General features: G+C 36.0%; 1 protein-coding gene across 1 annotated transcript in view; it reads left to right on the forward strand.

The window, feature by feature from the left end:
* The window catches only part of LOC150080979 (protein grainyhead-like), a 271,124-nt gene that overhangs the window by 112,616 nt on the left and 138,353 nt on the right, over positions 1–20,155 (forward strand). The window contains exons 4-5 of the mRNA XM_090380871.1: positions 463–635; positions 17,467–17,558. Coding sequence (XP_090236997.1) covers positions 463–635; positions 17,467–17,558 — 265 coding nt within the window. The remainder of the gene's footprint in view (positions 1–462; positions 636–17,466; positions 17,559–20,155) is intronic.

The raw sequence follows: 20,155 nt of genomic DNA on the forward strand, positions 1-20,155 counted from the left end.
GTAAGTGCGTAGAAGTTAATGGTTTGACAACTATGTATTGTAATGACATTTTTTTTTTTTTTTTTATGAATATCCTTGTCCACAAATTGTCTATAATGTGTAAATATTGTATTTTACTTTGTGGCATAACCTGGCTTCCCCCAGCTGAATAGCTGTAAAGGGGTGTTTCTTCAGAAAACTGATTAACTAATAATAAACAGATGCACAGATTTCAATTCCTGACTTAATTTGTGTATGATATTACTTGTTTATTGCATCTCTTACTCGAAAAAATATAATAAACAAGTAATATCGTATTAATAATATAATTAATAATAACATATTGCAGTTTCAAAATGCAATGCAGAATGTAATGTAACATCATAGTTTCTTCAGATTCATATTCATCCACAGATCTGAAAAAAAATATTACTTTTATCTGTAACTAATAAATAATTTAAATATTGATTTTTTGTTATTCAGATATTTGAGTATTCAGAACTCACTCAGGCTCAAGCCATCTTACAGACAACAGATGAACATTCTTTAGCTCCTGTTAGTCAGTCACCTTCCTCTCAGCCCGTTCCCTCCAGAAAAGCATCTTGGAATGATTATGGTCGCAATTCTGAATCGGATAAGGTTCAGATCCCAAAAATGTAAGTCAAATGTGATGTTTTCCTTTCCATTGTAATAGATACAGAAAGAACATTTATTGCTGTGCAGTTTTTCAACAGCATCAGTTTGGAGCTCACAAATTCAAGTCACAAGTTACACATTACATTATAAGATTTCTTTGCTTTACATCTTTTGTGTTGCTCTCACAAGAAAGTTATCCATAAGAAAGTATTCTGAAAAATTCATTGATTGAGCAGGACCACTTTATGAATACCATACGTATCCAATTTACTGATAGATTCAATCAAATCATTTATAGTATGTCTTTTGAACCTGTAAGGTAGGTGTTCTAAGGCAGTGTTCTGTAACCTTTTTCTCTTCGCGGAGCACCTTAAGCCCTGGCATAGCCCAGTGGTCAGGAGCGAGAGTGCATAGCACACATTCCTTGAGTGGACTGAGGTTCAAGCCCGTGACTACTAAATACCATAAATATTTGTATTGACGATTTATTGTAAACTCTACTGACTTGGTTGTCGTGCCGGAGTATAAACAGAAAATTTATTTATTTATTTAAGTTATCCATGATACAACACAGCTCATAAAAATGTTAATCCCCAAAAAGCATAGTTTATGGGAATATTAATCTAAATATGCTATAAGTCAATAGAATCAATTATTATTGTTCCAAAACTCCAACAGAAATTGGCTTGTGCATATATTAACATTTTATGAACCCTAAATCGCTATACAAAACCAAAGCAAAAAAAAAAAAAAAAATTCTATTAGTATTAAACCAAATAACTACACATCTTTTCAATGTAATACTTGTGCCTGCTTTGCTGAACACAGAATGCTGATGCATGGTGGAATCATTGACAACGCAAGCCTCATTTCTTCATTAGTGGATCTGCGTCTCTCCCTCTTCGATGTTTTAATTTCAATCAAGGTCGAAAAACCCAGTTCACACAAATATTTAGTTGAAAATGGTAATAACACCTTAATTGCCATCTTGGAGCTAGCCATTCAATAGGTATTCTTTCCTTATTGAGAATCAAAATGTGTCCAACTGCAGTTCACAATGTTTTAATTGCAATGTTCTGTCCGCCTTCAGATCTGTTAGTTCCTCTTGTATATTCATCGGAAGAGATTTTACATCCGCAACAAATGGAGTTGTGCTAGGCTATGTTGCATAAAATGTGTGAAACAGTTACATGGATTGGTTACCATGTTTTATTTTGTGTGGTGTGTTAAGCTAATTAACATTAAGTCCTTTGGTGAGATGCCTGAAAAGTATGATGTTATAATTGTTATAGTTAAGAAGACATATACACATGATTTTCCATGTACAGTAGACTTGATTTTCGGGGATAGATGATAAAAAAAAAAAAAAAAAAAAAGAAATCCTGGATAATTGATTTCCCAGTTAATCCAAAAATACGGTTAGTCCCCAACATACGTAAGAGATACATTCCAGGACTTCTTACTTAACTCGGAAATGACTAATAAAATATTTCTGCTATATCCCTGATATACCAAAATTACGAAAACTACATAATATCCTCAGAAGAATGAAGAAAAATAGTTATATATTTTTCAATTAATTAGATATCTATATACAGTTGACCCCCGCTTAACGCTGATAATTCGTTCCAGGAAAAAAAGAGTGCTAAGTGAGTGCCACTTTCCCATAAGGTAACATATGTATTTGTGAGTTGCGGTTGGTGCCATAGGATATTACCTATTCAATAATAAATGGTAGTGAAAAGATGCACAAATGTCAGTCAAAATATTTAATATTCAAATATTTGTACATATAAAATATTCTGCATTATATACATATATAATTATGTGGTAACTACTTACATATCAAAATTAAACTTAAAATTCCAATTAAAATCATGAATTTAATTGATCTAAATTAATTTTAATTGATTTAATTTAACTGATGAATTCAATCATGAAAAATGTGTTGATTTTGGGTTGTACTTTGGCCCTCTTCCTGGTAAACTAAAAGGGGTTTTAATTTTAAATCCCCTGCAGCGTTACCACCCAACAATAAAGTTAACTGATCCTTTACCACTTTGAAACCTGGCATGTTTTTTTCTTCTTTCAATATGAAACTTCTTTTAGGCATTCGTTTCCAAAAAAGACCTGCTTCATCTATGTTAAAAACTTGCTGAGAAATATAACACATAATATTAACTCTCTTCAATAATTTTAACAAGTTCTTTTTTTAAAGTTTTGGCTGCTTGATCTGGACTTGTGGCTTCTCCCTGGATTTTAAATCTATTCAACCAGCCCTTACTAGTTTTAAATGGTTCCACATTTTTTTTTTTTTTTTTTTTTACACGTGAGTTTTCTTCAGATCATCATTTGGCTAATCTCTCTCTCTCTTTTTTTCTTTTTTTTTTTTTATAATATTTAACTTAACTGAATTCTGCATTGGATATTATGTTCAATAAAATTTGGTAAAGTCTCTCCATTTCAATCCTAATAGCCGGCCTAGCCCTAGTTGCTTGCAGTGGAACAGCTGTCTTTCCCGCTGCTAATATTAATTCTTTATTTTTTATAATTGTTCTTACAGTTAAACCTGCCAGGCCTAAATTATGGCACACATCCGCTTGTCGTTGACCGGAATCGATTTGCTTCAAAACGTCTAATTTAATTTTCAAATTCAGTCTTTTTCTTACATTTGTAGTCTTCATACTGCATCCAAACGTTGTTGCTTTTTCATTCTTATCTGCCATTATTAACTCTTTAAAAATGTAACTGTGTTGGTTGCATTAATTATGATACAATGTTCGAGTAAACTGTCCGTTATGAACGATGTCTAATACTGTACTGAGTGATGACTCCGTATTTGGCGGTCACGGGCTCGAACCCTGGTCTAATCAAGAAGCGTGTACTACTCACTGCTGCTCCTGCCCACCTGGCTACGGAGGCGCCTCAGAGTACTGCAAAAACCTTGGGAGGTGCATTATGGCCACAGAAGCCGATGCGCCAACTAACTAAAAAAAAATCTCCTAATGATGACTTATAATTCTGTTTCTTGTCCGTTATTTACGACTTGCAAAACAACTGTTTGTACGTTTTCTAGTTATTACTTGAATTTTATGATTTCTGGTTTATTTTTTATTTTTTTTTTTGAATTTGGAGTATTGAAGTGTCCCGGTTAATCCGATCCCAGTAAACCGAGAGTCTTCTGTATTATAAAATCTGAAAAAGTAGCATGTTTGCTTTGTGTACGGTATGTAGATGTGATTTTTCAGTTTCAAATGTCAGAAAATTCACTGTATTCAGACATTTGCAAACAAATAAGCAGCATAGGAACAATGTGCAGCATGTAGAAAGAAATGGAAAAGTAGGTGCAGAATTTCAAAGTGAAGATAGTATTGTCATATGTGTTGATTGTTTACTTTCATTTTTTATCACAGAACATAATCTTCCTCTGAGCTGTATATGGTGATCATGTTGTTGGATTATTCAGATATGTTTCCTGATTGTGAAAGACCCAAGAAATATGAATGTGAAAGAACAATAACAACAATCATTGGTAGTGAAATTGTACAGATGGGGAATGAAATAGTAGTGATGACTTTCATTAAAATTGCAATCTTTAATACATTTAGTTTAAATACATAAATTTAATGAACCACTTTTCTGAAAATATTTTACAGCCCCTTTTTGGTACAGAGAAAAACTTAATCTCTCTATACATCCTACATTCTCTTTCACCTTTTATGTGAACTCTGTTCATTGGTACTGAAAAATATTCTGTTTCAGTGCTACAGATGGCAGTAATCAAAGCACTTCCAAGCTATATCGTATTGTGGTGACCTTTTTAAAAAAAAAAAAAAAAAACATCAAATTGAAAGCTGCTTGCTATCAGTGGCAATGTGGAAGGTGACTGTACAGGATACAACTTTGGGCACCTTCTTTTGAAAAAAGCATGTGGGATTCTTCCTAAAAAACTGTATAGTGCTTACTGTCGATAATACCCATGTTATGAATATGCCTAAAAACCGGAGTATGAAAGGTTTTAAAAGAGGAGATTGAGCACTTGGTAGTAACAGGCTGTCCTTGTCATCTCAATAGTGTGGTGAAAAGAGGACTACATGCTTTCCTCTGAAAGTGTATGAATATTTGGCAGAAATTTACTACTATATATAAAGAAGTGCTAAAAGGAAAGATAGATTTAAAAAGTTTATTAATTCATGCCACTAAAGTAAAAAAAGATTTCGAAGCATGTACATATATGTTAGCCATCTTTAGGTAAGTGGTTAACCCAATTGGTAGAACAGTAGAATCTTTTCTCTATTTAAAGAAAAGATTACAAGTTTTGAGAAAAACCATATGAGCATTTTTCAGGGTTAACAAGCTGAAAAGTCACTAGTCACAAGTGGACTAGCCACTCACTAGTCACAAGTGGACTAGTGAGTGGCACTGACTTATGATCAAATTTAGTTCATAATCTAAAATAAATTTTGAAAGAAGACAAATTAATGAACTCCTCAAGGAAAATATCGTTGCAAGGCAGATATTGTTGGGATATCAGAGATGTGGTGTCACACAGATAAATAGAATGCGGAATTGGAATTTGGGGAGTACAATGTGTAAAGAAAGGATAGATAGGATAGGAAGGGAGGAGGGGTTATGCTATTAATTAAGAAACACACAAAATCTAGGGAAGCACAGCCAGATGACATGGGTGTACGGTGCAGTGTTCAGTCTGGTGCGACATAAACACTGGGAAAGCAAAATTTAGAGTAGGAGTGTGTGTTATAGGCCTAATGACTCTGATGAGTATAATGAACAACTGCACAGAGAAATAAAGTGGGCCAGTAAATCAGATTGTCTTATAATAGGAGATTTTAATTTCCCAGATATTGATTGGAACTTGTGGGTTGGTCACTCACACAATAGCAAGACTTTTGTGGATTTATTGAATGATTGTTTTCTACAGCAGCATGTTCGAGGAAGTAATACCCTTGATCTGATTATCAGTAGTGATTTTTCATGCATTTAGAATCTGCAGATAAAGGAACCACTAGGTGGCAGTGATCACAGTGTGCCGATGTGGGATTTACTCAAAGAGGTAACTACCATCAGAGGTAAAGGGAAAGGTTATTGCTTTCATAAAGGTGACTACGGTGGTCTGAAACAGTTATATTCTATACATTGGTACCAACTGATGATCCCCATCAGCAAATTCTAAATGGGAAGCATTCAAAGAATTAATCTTGGAAGCTACTAAGCTATTCATACCAACTAAGAAATATTGTTCAAGGTTTAGGCCTAAATGGATCTCAGATGAACTAATGGGACATGTGGCAGAGAGGAAAAATGCATGGGATACACATAAATTAACAGGCGAAGACATAGAAGCCTATGGTAGATATAAGCTGGTCTATGAAGTCACAAAGGAGGTTAGGCAGGCAGAGGCAGATTGCAAGAAATGTTTGGCAAAGGATGCAAAGAAAAACAGCAAAGAGTTGTTTACGTATGTAAACTCTAGAAGGAAGGGGATGAATCAGATTGGTCCACTTAATATCAAAGGTTCAACTGTTGATGACCCTTCTCAGGTAGCTAACAAACTGAATGAGTATTTTGCATCAACATTTATATATGAGGAGTTATTCAGGGAGGGGGATACCAGATGTGTATTAAACTCTGGCAGTGAGCTAAATGATTTTGTAATAACTGAGAGGAAAGTGGAGCAGAAATTGTTGAAAATAAACATAAGAAAGGCAATTGGGGTGAATGGGATCGATCTAGTTATATTAAAGGAGGCAGCAAAGCAAGTAAGCAAACCCTTAGCCATAATTATGAGAGCTTCCTTGGACTCAGGGGAAGTACCCATGGACTGGAGATGTGCAAATGTGACCACAATTCATAAAGGAGGATCAAAGGGAACAAGTAATTACAGACCTGTTAGTTACTTAAATGATTTATTGAGCTTCTTAATGTAGTAGTAGTAGTGGCGGCATGTGATGCAAGAAAGCAAGTGTATGAGCTTATGTAGCATCAGCCAAAAAAAAAAAAAAAAAATCACACCATTCCCTCCAAATGCCTGTCCAGTTCCTCCTTAAATTTATTCAACCTATCAACTTCCACAACGACAGATGGAATTTTGTTCCAGCAATTAACCACCTGCTGGCTAAAGGCAAATTTCTGCACATCTAATCTACATCTGTCTTTTCTTAATTTGAATTTATGCCCCCTTAGGTTCGTAATCTGAACAAGTGGAAGGATCCCATCAGAATTCAGCGTGCTCAACCCATTCAAGGCCTTATATACCTCAACCAGATCACCGCGCAGGTGCCTAGTCTCCAGCCACTGCAATTTGCAGAACTTAAGCCTCTCTTGGTAAGAGGATCCCTTCATTCCCCTCACCAATCTTGTTGCCCTTCTCTGTACACGCTCAAGTAAATCTACATCCTTCCTAAAATGAGGCCTTCAGACCTGTACTCAGTACTGAAGGCGTGGCCTGACTATTGCCTTATACAGAGGGATAATCACCTCCTTTTCCCTGCTAGCAAAATTCCTGTATATCATTGACAAAACCCCATGACCTGCCCTGGCAGCCTGTCTGCATTGCTCAGAAAACTTCATATCTGACTGCACAATTACTCCCAGGTCTTTTTCATTTTCTACCACCTTAAGTGTAGTACCACACAGTTGGTACGTTTCTCTGGGGTTACTTCTACCCATATGTAGTACTTTGCATTTGTCAAGGTTAAACTTCAGTTGCCACTTCTTAGCCCATCTGCCCAAATTATCTAGATCCTGTTGCAGTAACACACTGCCATTACTGTCATTAACAACTCTGCCAACTTTTGTATCATCTGCAAACTTCGACATTAAGCCTGATATACCTTCATCAATATCATTGATAAATATACAAAACAACAGTGGACCTAACACCGAACCCTGTGGGACTCCACTAATAACATTAGTCCAAGAAGAGCAGCACTCATTGATTACCACCCTCTGTCTTCTCCCACTTAACCATCCTTTTATCCATTGTAGCAACTTATCCTTAATACCATTCTGCTTCAATTTGTACAATAGTCTTCCATGTGCAACAGTGTCAAAAGCTTTCCTGAAATCCAAATATATGATATCGAAATAATTTTTTGCATCCAGTTCCTTTGTAACCACATCATAATATCCTAACAAATTTCAGACAAGACTTTCCCTTAACTAACCCATGCTGTGTCTAAATTATTGCTGCAGTCTTTTCTAGATGATCCTGCAATGCATCTTTAACCAGCGACTCCATTATTTTACCCAGAAGAGAAGTTAAACTAACTGGTCTGTAATTACTCGTATCACCCTTTGATCCCCCTTTGTGAATTGGGGATACATTTGCACATCTCCAGTCCGTGGGAACCTCCCTTGTGTCCAAGGACGCTCTCATAATTATGGCTAAGGGTTTGCTTAGTTGCTTTGCCGCCTCCTTTAATATAACTGGATAGATCCTATCCACCCCAGGTGCTTTTCTTATGTTTAACTTGAACAATTTCTCCTCCGCTTTGCTTTCAGTTATTACAAAATCATTAAGTATCCTGCTACAATTTGATAACTTTCTGCCATTTTCAAACCTTAATAATTCCTCTTGTGTGAATGTAGATGCAAAATACTCATTCAATTTGTTTGCTATCTGAGCAGGATCATCAACAGTCAAACCATCGATGTCAAGTGGACCAATCAGATTCATCCCCTTCCTTTTAGAGTTTATATAAGTAAAGAAATCCTTGCTGTTTTTCTTAGCATCTTTTGCCAAGGATTTCTCGTAATCTGCCTTCACCTGCCTAACCTCCTTTGTCACCTGATTACAGACTAGCTTATATCTGCCATAGGCTTCTGAGTCGCTTGATAATTTATATGCATCCCATGCATTTTTCTTCTCTATTACGAGTCTCATTAGTTCATTAGATAACCATTTAGGCCTAAACCTTGAACAATATTTCTTAATAGGTATGAAACTTTTAGTAGCATCCACGATTAATTCCTTGAATTAATTCCTTCCCACTTAGAATTTACTGTTGGTAAAATCGTCAGTTGATCCTACTGTATAGAATGGCATTCAAAACAAGGAACAAAAAACAGCATTGACCCAACAGAGATTCGGGTCAACAGTAATCAATATGTATTATGCATTATATAAATTTATAAATTTTAAATTTGTTAATTTCAATTATATTTTATATAATTTTAAATCCTATTATTTGTTATATGACCTTAAAATTGATTTTGCTGTAGTGCATGTTTATCATCACAGAAACAGAGAACCCCTTATCATTGTCTTTTCCCTTCAATTTGAGTGGTTGACTTCTGAAGAAGCCCCCCAAACAAAAACTTACAGCGATAAGTTTTTGTATATTATTTTAGGTATCAGTACTTTTTAACAATGTCTCATATTTTACTTACATAATCTCCATAGATTTATCTAGTTAATATCTTTGCAGTACTCTTCCCCATAAACTAATACATATATTTAACAATATATATATTAGTTTATTGTGTTTTGTGGTCACAAGCAATAGCAGTTTAGCTAACAGGAGGCAAAATTAGGTAAGGAAATAGGATAGCAATATGCACTCCTGTCTTCATGTAAACTAACAGCCCTGAGTATGGAAAAAAATGAGTTGGAGGAATGTGAACAACATATGAATAAAGAATGTAAAGTTAGTGCTCGGGTTATCCTGTAATATAATTTTATAATAAACTTATGCTTATTGGTAATTGGCTGATATATGTGAAATGGAATCCTTTTAGGATGTCACTCCATTTCACTGTTTTATTATAATATATACTGAGATAGTCCATATATGCAGTTTATAATGTTACAATAGGTTTTCTACACACATATCTGTGTAGTTTGGCAAATAAATCTAAATATCAATTTGGGATGGACTTATATATATATATACAGTATGTTGAATGGAATAACAAGAAAATGGAAATAAGAAGGTAGAAAAATAGAAATAAGAAGGTAGAAAAATAGAAATAAGAAGATATAAAAATGGGGAAGTAGTCCAGTGCAGTCAAAGGGAGCAAATGCTAAACTAAACAGAGCATGAACAATAAAGTGACGGAAAAAAAAATAATAATAAGGAAAGAAAGTGAGGTAGAGAGTGATAGAAGGGAGATAGAAGATAGCTAATGTATAATATGTATAATAAGTATATATTATATATGTATAATAATAAATAAATATATATGTATAATAATAAATAAATATATATGTATATATATAAATAAATAAGTATAAATAAATAATTTTATAAATGATATATATATATAATAAAAATATTAGTTAATAAAATAATAATTAATACATTTTTTCTTCCTTTATATATATATATATAAATTATTTGCATGTATGCTATTAAAATATAGCCTCTAATTGACTAGAGCAGATTGAAAGGAAAGGGTTATAATTTCAGGAAATGAAACTACAACCGCTTAAGGTGCTATATCACAGAATCCCTGAATGCCTGTATACCATTAAAAAAATATTCCACGAGAAAAATTCCAAGTTGAATGAATAATGAAGTTGCTAGATTACTTGAGCAGAAAAAGATGCCATGAAAAAGTTACAGAGCAATAAAAAGTTACAGAGCAATATTATTGAAGTCTATAGCAGCTATAAATTGATCTGTAATAGTGCTACAGAAAAGGAAAGGCTGGCAAAGGCAGATAATGAGAAATCACTGGCAAAGAGAGCAAAGAGTGGGGATAAGGAATTCTTCACATATATAAATGCAAAGAAGAGGACAATCAGATAGGACCCTTATGTAATGGATGTGGGATAATATTAGATACTCCAGCTGTGTTGCAGATGAATTCAACAGTTACTTTTCATCAATATTTACAGAAGAAAAACCCTTTATGTCAATGAGAAATTATGGCAGTGAAATTGAAAAATATGTAATTAATGATATTGAAATTTCACGTGATTATTTAATGAAAAAAACTTTTGCACCTACGAGCGAGTAAGGCTCCTGGGGTTGATGGTATATACCCTATAATTTTAAGGGAGGTGACAGGTGAGTGCATTGAACCATTAAGTATAATTATGAGAGCATCACTAGACTTGCGAGAGATTCCTTTGGATTGGAAAAGTGCTAATGTATTGCCAGTAAATAAAGGTGGTTCTAAGAATGTAGTGGGAAATAACCGGCTGGTCAGTCTAACTTCAGTAGTAGGGAAAATCATGGAGGCAATGAACAAGGGTGGAATTCTGGATCATTTAGATAGAAATGGAATTCTGAAAGGTGGGTTTTGTATGGAATTCTAAAAGGATGGTTTTGTACACAGCATGGTTTTGTAAAGGGAAAATCATGTTTAACAAATCTGGTCAGCTATTTTGACAAGGTCACTCGTGAGCTGTATTAGGGAATAATTTTGACATTGTTCATTTAGATTTCAGAAAAACATTTGACTCAGTCCCACATGAGCGGTTACTTTATAAGCTGGAACAGATTGAAATCACAGGAAAAATCCTTAGATGGATAGCACGATGGCTTCAGGGAAGGAGGCAGAGGGTTGTGATAAATGGTTATTCATCAGATTGGGTTAATGTAAGAAGTTCAGTTCCCCAAGGATCAGTATTGGGATTATTGTTGTTTTTAATTTTCTTAAATGACATCGATGAAAGGATAGAGGGCATGATGTTAAATTTGCAGATGATGTAAAGATCGGTATAGTAGTTAATGATCACTGCCAAGCAGAGCTTCTTCAAAGTGACCTAGATAGACTTCAGGGATTGTCAGAGGTGTGGCAGCTATGCTTTAATTCAGCAAAATGCAAGGTTTTACACCTGGGGAACAGTAACCCCAAAATAACTTATACACTTTGGTGGAGTTGAACTAAAGGCTGTAGTGGAAGAAAGGGACTTGGCAATTACGATACGGTCAGACATGAAGTATGAGCATTGTAGACAGGTTTCAAGGAAGGCCCATGGTATCCTGTCGATAATTTATCAAACATTTGCTAGTAGAGATAAGGACATCATAATCCCATTATACAAGGCTATTAGACCACACTTGGAATACTGTGTTCAAGTATGGAGACCGCACCTAAAAAAAAGACATGGAGCTTCTTGAAAGGGTCCAAAGACGGGTCCTTCTGCCAAACTCACTTGGTGAGATTGGCAGAAGGGCGTCCATACGAGAAAAGATTTCAAATAAGTGGGTTGCACAGCTTGGAAACTAAGCACCTTAGAGGAGACTTGATTGAGGTGTTTAAGGCTCTGAGCAGTAAAAGTAGCATTAGTAGAGGCATATGATGCAAGAAAGCAAGCTTATGCAGCATCAGCCAAAAAAAAAAAAAAAACCGCTCCCATTTCACCCCTCCGTTCGTTCAAAATACCTGTCCAGCTGAGCCTTAAATTTATTTAGCCTATCAACTTCCACAACAAGGGATGGAAATCTGTTCCACCAAACAACTACCCGCTGGCTAAAGGCAAATTTCCGCACATCTATCCTACATCTGTCTTTCCTCAGTTTGAATTTATGCCCTTTCAGGTGATTATTCTGAGCAACAGGAAGAATCCCATCGGCACTGAGCAATCTTAAACCATTCAAGGCTTTATACACCTCTATCAGATCAACTCACCGGTGCCTAGTCTCCAGACACTGTAATTTGCAAAACTTAAGCCTTTCTTCGTGAGAGCAACCCTTTGTTCCATTCACTAATCTTGTTGCCCTTCTCTGTACTCGTTCCAGTATCTCTACATCCTTCTTGAAATGAGGCCTCCAGACCTGTATACAGTACTCAAGGTGCGGCCTGACCATTGCCTTATACAAGGGAATACTCATCTCCCTATCCCTGCTAGAAAAATTCCTGTATATCATTGATAAGACACCATGAGCTACTCTTGCAGCCCATCTGCACTGCTCAGAGAACTTCATATCTGCCTGCACAATTACCCCCAGGTCCTTTTCATTCTCTACCACTGTCAGTGTAGTACCACAGAGTTGATACGTTGATCTGGGGTTACTGTTTACCATATGTAGTACTTTACATTTGTCAATGTTAAACTTCATTTGCCACCTCTCAGCCCATCTGCTCAACTTTTCCAGATCCTGTTGCAGCAGCATAGCGTCAGTAGTATCCTTAATAACCCTGCCAATCTTTGTATCGTCTGCAAACTTGGTCATTAAGCTTGAATGGACCCAGCACTAACCCTGAGGGATTCCACTAATAACATTAGTCCACGATGAGCAGTGTCCATTGATTACCACTCTCTGTCTTCTCCCCCTCAACCATCCCTTTATCCATAACATCAATTTGCCTCCAATGCCACACTGCTCTAATTTGTGCAGCAGTCTTCCATGTGCAACAGTATCAAAAGCCTTTCTGAGATCCAAATATATAATATCAAATTGGTCAGGCAAGACTTTCTCTTAACAAAACCATGCTGTGTCCAATCTATAACTGAAGTCTTGTCTAGATGATCCTGCAGTGCTTCTTTAACCAGTGCCTCCATTAATTTTCCTGGAACAGAAGTTAAACTCACAGGTCTATAATTACTTGTGTAAGCCTCTGATCCTTCTTTGTGAATTGGGGTCACATTTTCACATCTCCAGTCTATGGGTACCTCCCCTGAGTCCAAAGAAGCTCTCCTAATTATGGCTAAGGGTTTGCTTACTTCCTTTGCTGCCTCCTTTATTTTATGTTTATCCTCAACAATTTCTCCTCCACTTTCCTCTCAGTTATTACAAAATCATCTAGCTCACTGCCAGAGTTTACTTCACCTCTGGCATTCCCCTTCCTGAATAACTCCTCATATGAATGTAGATGCAAAATAGTCATTTAGTTTGTTAGCCACCTGAGCAGGATCCTCAACTGTTGAACCATCAATATCCAGTGGACAAATCTGATTCATCCCTTTCCTTCTAGAGTTTACATAGGTAAAGAACTCTTTTCTGTTTTTGTTGTTGTTGTTGTTATTTGGTTTTTAGGAGCATTAGCAACTAAGGCCATATTGCTCCGGGATATGTGGTGGTCATTCCCTGACCTTTCTGCATCCTTCGTATTTGGTGGTGATGGGCTCGAACCCCGGTCTAATCAAGAAGCGTGTGCTACGCACTGCTGCTCCTTCTCACCTGGCTACGGAGGCACCTTTTCTGTTTTTCTTTGCATCCTTTGCCAAGGATGCAAAGGATGCATTCTCCAGTGGGGCAAAGACAACTTAGTTGATTTCAACCCTTCTAAAACTCAATCTTGTCTTATATCTCGCAAAAAGGATTCTTCTGCTCCTATGCTTATCTTTAGTGACACTCCGATTTCTAGGCAAAATGATATATCTCTTTTGGGGATTACCCTGACTTCTAATCTCTCTTGGCACAAGCACATTACAAATATTGCTTCCTCTGCATCTAAAAAACTTGGTTTTCTCTTTCGCTCTCGGCGTTACTTTTCTCCCAAACAGCTGCTCACTCTGTATAAATCGCAAATCCGCCCTGCCATGGAATATTGTTCCCACATCTGGGGTGGTGCCCCCAAAACCTCTCTCAGGCTTCTTGATTCCATTCAGAAGAGGGCAGTTAGGTTAATTAATGATTCATCTCTAACAGAGTCTCTCCACTCGCTTTCTCATAGACGCACTGTTTCTGCTGCATGCCTCTTCTACAGATACTTCCATGGGCACTGTTCTTCTGAATTGGCTTCTATAATTCCCGCTCTCTCTTTCAAAACAGTCCGAACACGTGCCGCCACCAGCCAGCATCCATTTACTGTCCAACTTCAAACCCACAGAACCAACTTTTCATCTTCCTCATTTATTCATTCAACTGCCGTTTTCTGGAACAACCTTCCTTCATACGTATTTCCTGAAAATTACAATCTACAGAAGTTCAAGTCCAATATCAACAAATATCTTCTTTCGTCTTCTCAACCTCCAACCCAAGCATGGTACTAAGTACTATAGGTTATAATACCTCTCGTGTTTGGGGTTCTCATAAAAAAAAAAAAAAAAAGGATTTCTCATAATCCTTTGCCTGCCTGCCTAAATCTCTTTTGTGACTTGGTTACAGACCAGCTTATGTCTGTTATAGGCTTCCATGTCACCCATTAATTTATATGTATCCCATGCATTTTTCTTCTCTGCCATATGTCTCATTAGTTCATCTGACATCCATTTAGGTGTAAACTTTGAACAATATTCCTTAGTTGGTATGTAAAGCCTGGTAGCTTCCAAGATAAGTTCTTTGAATGCTTCCCATTTTGAATTTGCTGTTGGTAACATCATCAGTTGGTCCCACTGTATAGAATTTAAATACTGTCTCAGACCATCGTAGTCGCCTTTACGAATGCAAAAACCCTTCCCTTAACCCCTGATGGTAGTTACCTCTTTGAGTAAATCCCTCTTCAGCACACTGTGATCACTGCCACCTAGTGGTTCCTTTATCTGCATATTCTTAATGCATGAAGAATCACTACTGAGTAAAATGAATTAGGATGAAATTTTCATTGTTATAAATGATTCTAGAACTAGGGACCATAAATTCAAGTTACGGGGGGGGGGATATTTAGACTGGATTGCAGGAAGTTTTGTTTTAGCCAGCGAGTGATAAATTACTAGAATAAGGTACCTACATGGGTGGTTGAGGCTGACAGTTTGGGGAAATTCAAAAGTTAGCTGGATAGTTACCTATGGGAGGAGGGAAATGCATAGGTTGGTTATTTCCTTTTATTTTATTATTTATTTATTTTATATACTATTTTACTTCTTTTTTTTTTTTTTTTTTTTTTTTCAGCTGGTGCAGCCTAAGCCTTAGGCTCCCTTGCACCATATGGCCATTACTAATACTAATATAAATACCATCAACCATTGTCTAAAGTCATGCTGTTTTAGAAAGCAGGCTGCAAAATTTACCAAAATGTCCCAAAAAAGTAAAGTATGAAGGTGAAATTTAATCAAATAAGTACGCAAAATAAGATCAAATAAACATATAAAGAAAGAGAAAGGAAAAGGAAAAAAATACCAGTTACTGCCTGTATACATCAGTAGGCTCTGAACAATTACACGTAAATAAAATTTGGAGTGTAAAAATATATTTAGACAAATTAGGTGGGTATAAATTTTGCAGTTAACTGGTATGAAGGGCAATTATTAGAGTTTAGATAGCACGTGTCCTTACCATTCAGTAGTCAGCCTAAGGTCAAAGTTGAGATTTTAAAGTAGCCGCTTTCCGATATTAGAGCATCTCTATGTACTGTTAGTACATAAAAATATGGATGCAAGCTAAAATTTGCAATAATATCCGAATTGAGTTAGAAGTAAGATATTTTATGAAATATACACTGAAATTAAAAATAAAATAAGATAAAAAAATAGAAAAAACTATACAATGAAAAAAAAATAATAATAAAAATAATAATAATACATTATATAGCAAAAAATCACTTGCAGTCATATGCTATATTGTATGAAATTAAAAAGGAACATGCCATTAGCCATATGAGTACAGTTATTCTAAAACTGTAAGATATTCATTCCCTATTATAAATTGCTATTCTTTATATTTCATTACACTGATCATTTTATATTTCATTATACTTTATATATTTTATTATACTGATTATTGCACTGATCACCGATCAGTGCAATAATCAGTATAATAAAATAAATAGTGAGTACGTTTATATAGTGTAAACATACTCACCATTTCACTAAGTATGTTTGCATGGCATAATGTTGGATTATGTTGTCTGTGTCGAAGGATTGGCCTCAGCCCAACGAAAAGCAGAATATGCAACTGCTGGTTTCTGCCCTTTTGCTGTGGAGGTAGACCAACTACTCTGGTCATTCACAATATTCAGTATTCATAAGAGATCATACCCTGTGTTACGTGGTGAGAGTGTGAACCAAAAAAAAAAAAAAAAAAGAATAGGCTTTAGTTATTTTGTAGGATACTTTCTTTCCTGCTAACTCTCAGATTCTGAACTAAAGGCTCAACTGCAAGGAAATCCACATCCAGAGAAAAATATTCTGATTATTTGTCTGGTAGAGATACACATGAAAGAAATGAATGAATAATATTTGAAAAATAATCTGGTAGTGATACACAGTGAGTCAATCCCATAGCTGAGGAATTCCAGTTATTGATCATTATCCTCATCCTTGTTATAGTTCAGTGATGTAGTATCTCAATTCTGCTACTTCCTCAGGTCTCAGTATTACTGTAGGATTAGTAATATACTTACTTGCAGTAGCTGATTTACTTTACAAATTGATGTTAGAGTTTAGGAGAGCAGAGCTAAATCCTGAAAAAGGCCTCTGAGGTTGGGCAAATTCATATCTTAGCAATAAATAAACTCATACATCAACCATAAGAATAAGTATTTTACTGTAACTGAAAATTTACAAATTAAAATAAATAAAATTACTACACTATATATTTACAAAAAACTGATATTATAATAAATTAAATTATGTACATTGTGAAAACATTAAAACTGTAATAAATTTTTAATTTTTTACAGTTTTACAGCAATCTTTAACTTAACTTAAGTGTCTAATATTTGTGCATGTCGTACCATATTGATTTTCTGTTCCCCTGGCTTCCTGCTGTGACAGGCATTATATACTTACCATTTCTATCACTTATGATACATCAGACAGAGATATATTTATTTATTGATTTATATAATTTAGTATGTCAGATGTTGTCATGGGCAAAGTGTGACCTGTAGCATAGTTCCTACATGTCCTTGACAAATGCTGCCATGAAGTAATAAGAATGGTAGATTTACAGAGATTTACCTTATCAGTCAAATAAATCATCTTCTATAAATATAACTAGTTTATTTTACCCTTACGTTAAACAGAAACAGTTGAATATTTTTCTTTTATAGTCAGTCAGATGTTGGATTTCGCTACTTTCTGGAATCACCCATTTCTACTAGCCAACGAAGGGAAGACGACAGGATGACATATATTAATAAAGGTAATGTGTAATTACTGCTTGATTATAGCTATCTTCGACATGAAAATCACTGTTTCCATACAAAAACGTAGTGTTCAATTTAATGAAATCTTGAATATCTTCAAGAAACATTATAGACCATTAGCATTAGTAGAGGCATATGATGCAAGAAAGCAACCTTATATAGCCTCAGCCAAAAAAAAAACCTTCCCATTTCACCCATCCATTCACTCCAAATGTTTGTCTAGTTCTGCCTTGAACTTATTTAAGTTTCTGACCTCCACTACAGCAGATGGAAGTTTATTTCAACTATCAACCACCCACTAGATAAAGGCAAATTTCCCCACATCTATTCTACAATATTCTTTCCTTAATTCGAATTTATGTCCCCTCAGGTGAGTAATCTTAGCAAAAGGAAGAATACCATTAGCATTGAGCTTGACAATCCGTTCAAGGCCTTATACACCTCATTTAGATCACCTCGCAGGTGCCTAGTCTCTAGAAACTCTAATTTGCAGAACTTAAGCCTTTCTTGATAACACCAACCCATTGTTCCACTCACTAATCTCGTTGCCGTTCTCTGTACTCGTTCCAGCAGTGCTATTTCCTTCTAAAATGAGGCCTCCAGACCTGTATGCAGTACTCAAGGTGTGGCCTACCCATTGCCTTATACAGGGGACAATCCCCCCCTCTTTATCCCTGCTAGAAAAATTCCTGTATATCATTGACAAGACACCATGAGCTACTCTTGCAGCTTTTTTGCACTGCTCAGAAAACTTCATATCTGAGTGCACAATTACCCCCAAGATCCTGTTCATTCTCCACTGCCCTGAGTGTAGCACCACCAATTAATACGTTACTCTGGGGTTACTGCTATCCATATGCAGTACTTTACATTTGTCAAATAAAACTTCAGTTGCCATTAACCCTGATATACCATCATCAATAGCATTGATAAATACCAAAAACAACAATGGGCCCAACACCGAACCCTGTGGGACTCCACTAATAACATTAGTCCATGAAGAAGGGGCTTACATCTGGTGAGTATGGGCTTGGCACACCTAGGATCCTGAGCTGGATATCATCATTCTTCTCTTTCTTGGTGATTCTCTTCTACTTCACACACACACACACACACACACACACACACACACACACACACACACACACACACACACACACACACACACACACACACACACACACACACACACACACACACACACACAGGGTAACTCGGGAATTTTTTAGCTGGTGCAGCATAATCCTCAGGCTTCCTTGCACTATATGGCTAGTAATAATAATAAGAAGAACAGTGTCCATTGATAAGCACTCTCTGCCTTCTCCCATTCAACTATACTTTTATCCCTAGCAGCAACTTGCCCTTAATGCCATACTGCTCCAATTTGTACAGCATTCTTTCATGTGCAACAGTATCAAAAGCTTTTCTAAGATTCAAGTATATGATATCAAAATTTTTTTGCATTCACTTCCTTTGTGACCACGTCATAGTATCCAATCAAATTGGTCAGAGTAGACTTCCCCTTAACAAACCCTGTAGTGCATCCCAACTATAACTGAAGTCTTGTCTAGATGATCCTGCAGTGCTTTTTTAACCAGTACCTCCATTAATTTCCCCAGAATAGAAGTTAAACTAACAGGTCTGTAATTACTCATGTCACCCTTTGAACCACCTTTGTGAATTGGGGATACATTTGCACATCTCCAGTCCGTGGGGACCTCCCCTGAGTCCAAGGATGCTCTCATAATTATGGCTAAGGGTTTGCTTAGTTGCTTTGCTACCTCCTTTAATATAACTGGATAGATCCCATCCACCCTTGGTACCTTTCTTATGTTTAACTTCAACAATTTCTCCTCCACTTTGTTCTCAGTTATTACAAAATAATTAAGTATCCTGCTACAATTTGATAACCTTCTGCCATTTTCAAACCTTAATAACTCCTCGTGTGAATGTAGATGCAAAATACTCATACAGTTTGTTTGCTATCCGAGCAGGATCATCAACAGTCAAACCATCGATATCAAGTTGTCCAATCAGATTCATCCCCTTCCTTTTAGAGTTTATGTAAGTAAAGAAATCCTTGCTGTTTTTCTTAGCATCTTTTGCCAAAGATTTCTCGTAATCTGCCTTCGCCTGCCTAACCTCCTTTATGACCTGATTACAGACTACCTTATATCTGCCATAGGCTTCTGAGTTGCTTGATAATTTATATGCATCCCATGCATTTTCTTCTCTGTCATGAATCTCATTAGTTCATTTGATAACCATTTAGGCCTAAACCTTGAACAATATTTCTTAATAGATATGAAACTTTTAGTAGCATCCACGATTAATTCCTTGAATGCTTCCCACTTAGAATTTACTGTTGGTAACATCGTCAGTTGATCCTACTGTACAGTTAATTAAAAGTATGCTTTTGCTGTTCCTATGTTGATCCCACTGTACAGTGGGATCAACATAGGAACAGCAAAAGCATACTTTTAATTTTCCCAGTTAGCCACATCCTCAGATTTGTGGTGCAGGTAATACAGCACATGTGTAGATTCTAAGTTTTGCATTGATCACCACACTTGCAACCAAAGTACAAAGAATA

The sequence above is a fragment of the Mastigoproctus giganteus genome, chromosome 9, assembly GCF_048544385.1.
Source record: "Mastigoproctus giganteus isolate SK-2022 chromosome 9, ASM4854438v1, whole genome shotgun sequence".
Taxonomy (NCBI): domain Eukaryota; kingdom Metazoa; phylum Arthropoda; class Arachnida; order Uropygi; family Thelyphonidae; genus Mastigoproctus; species Mastigoproctus giganteus.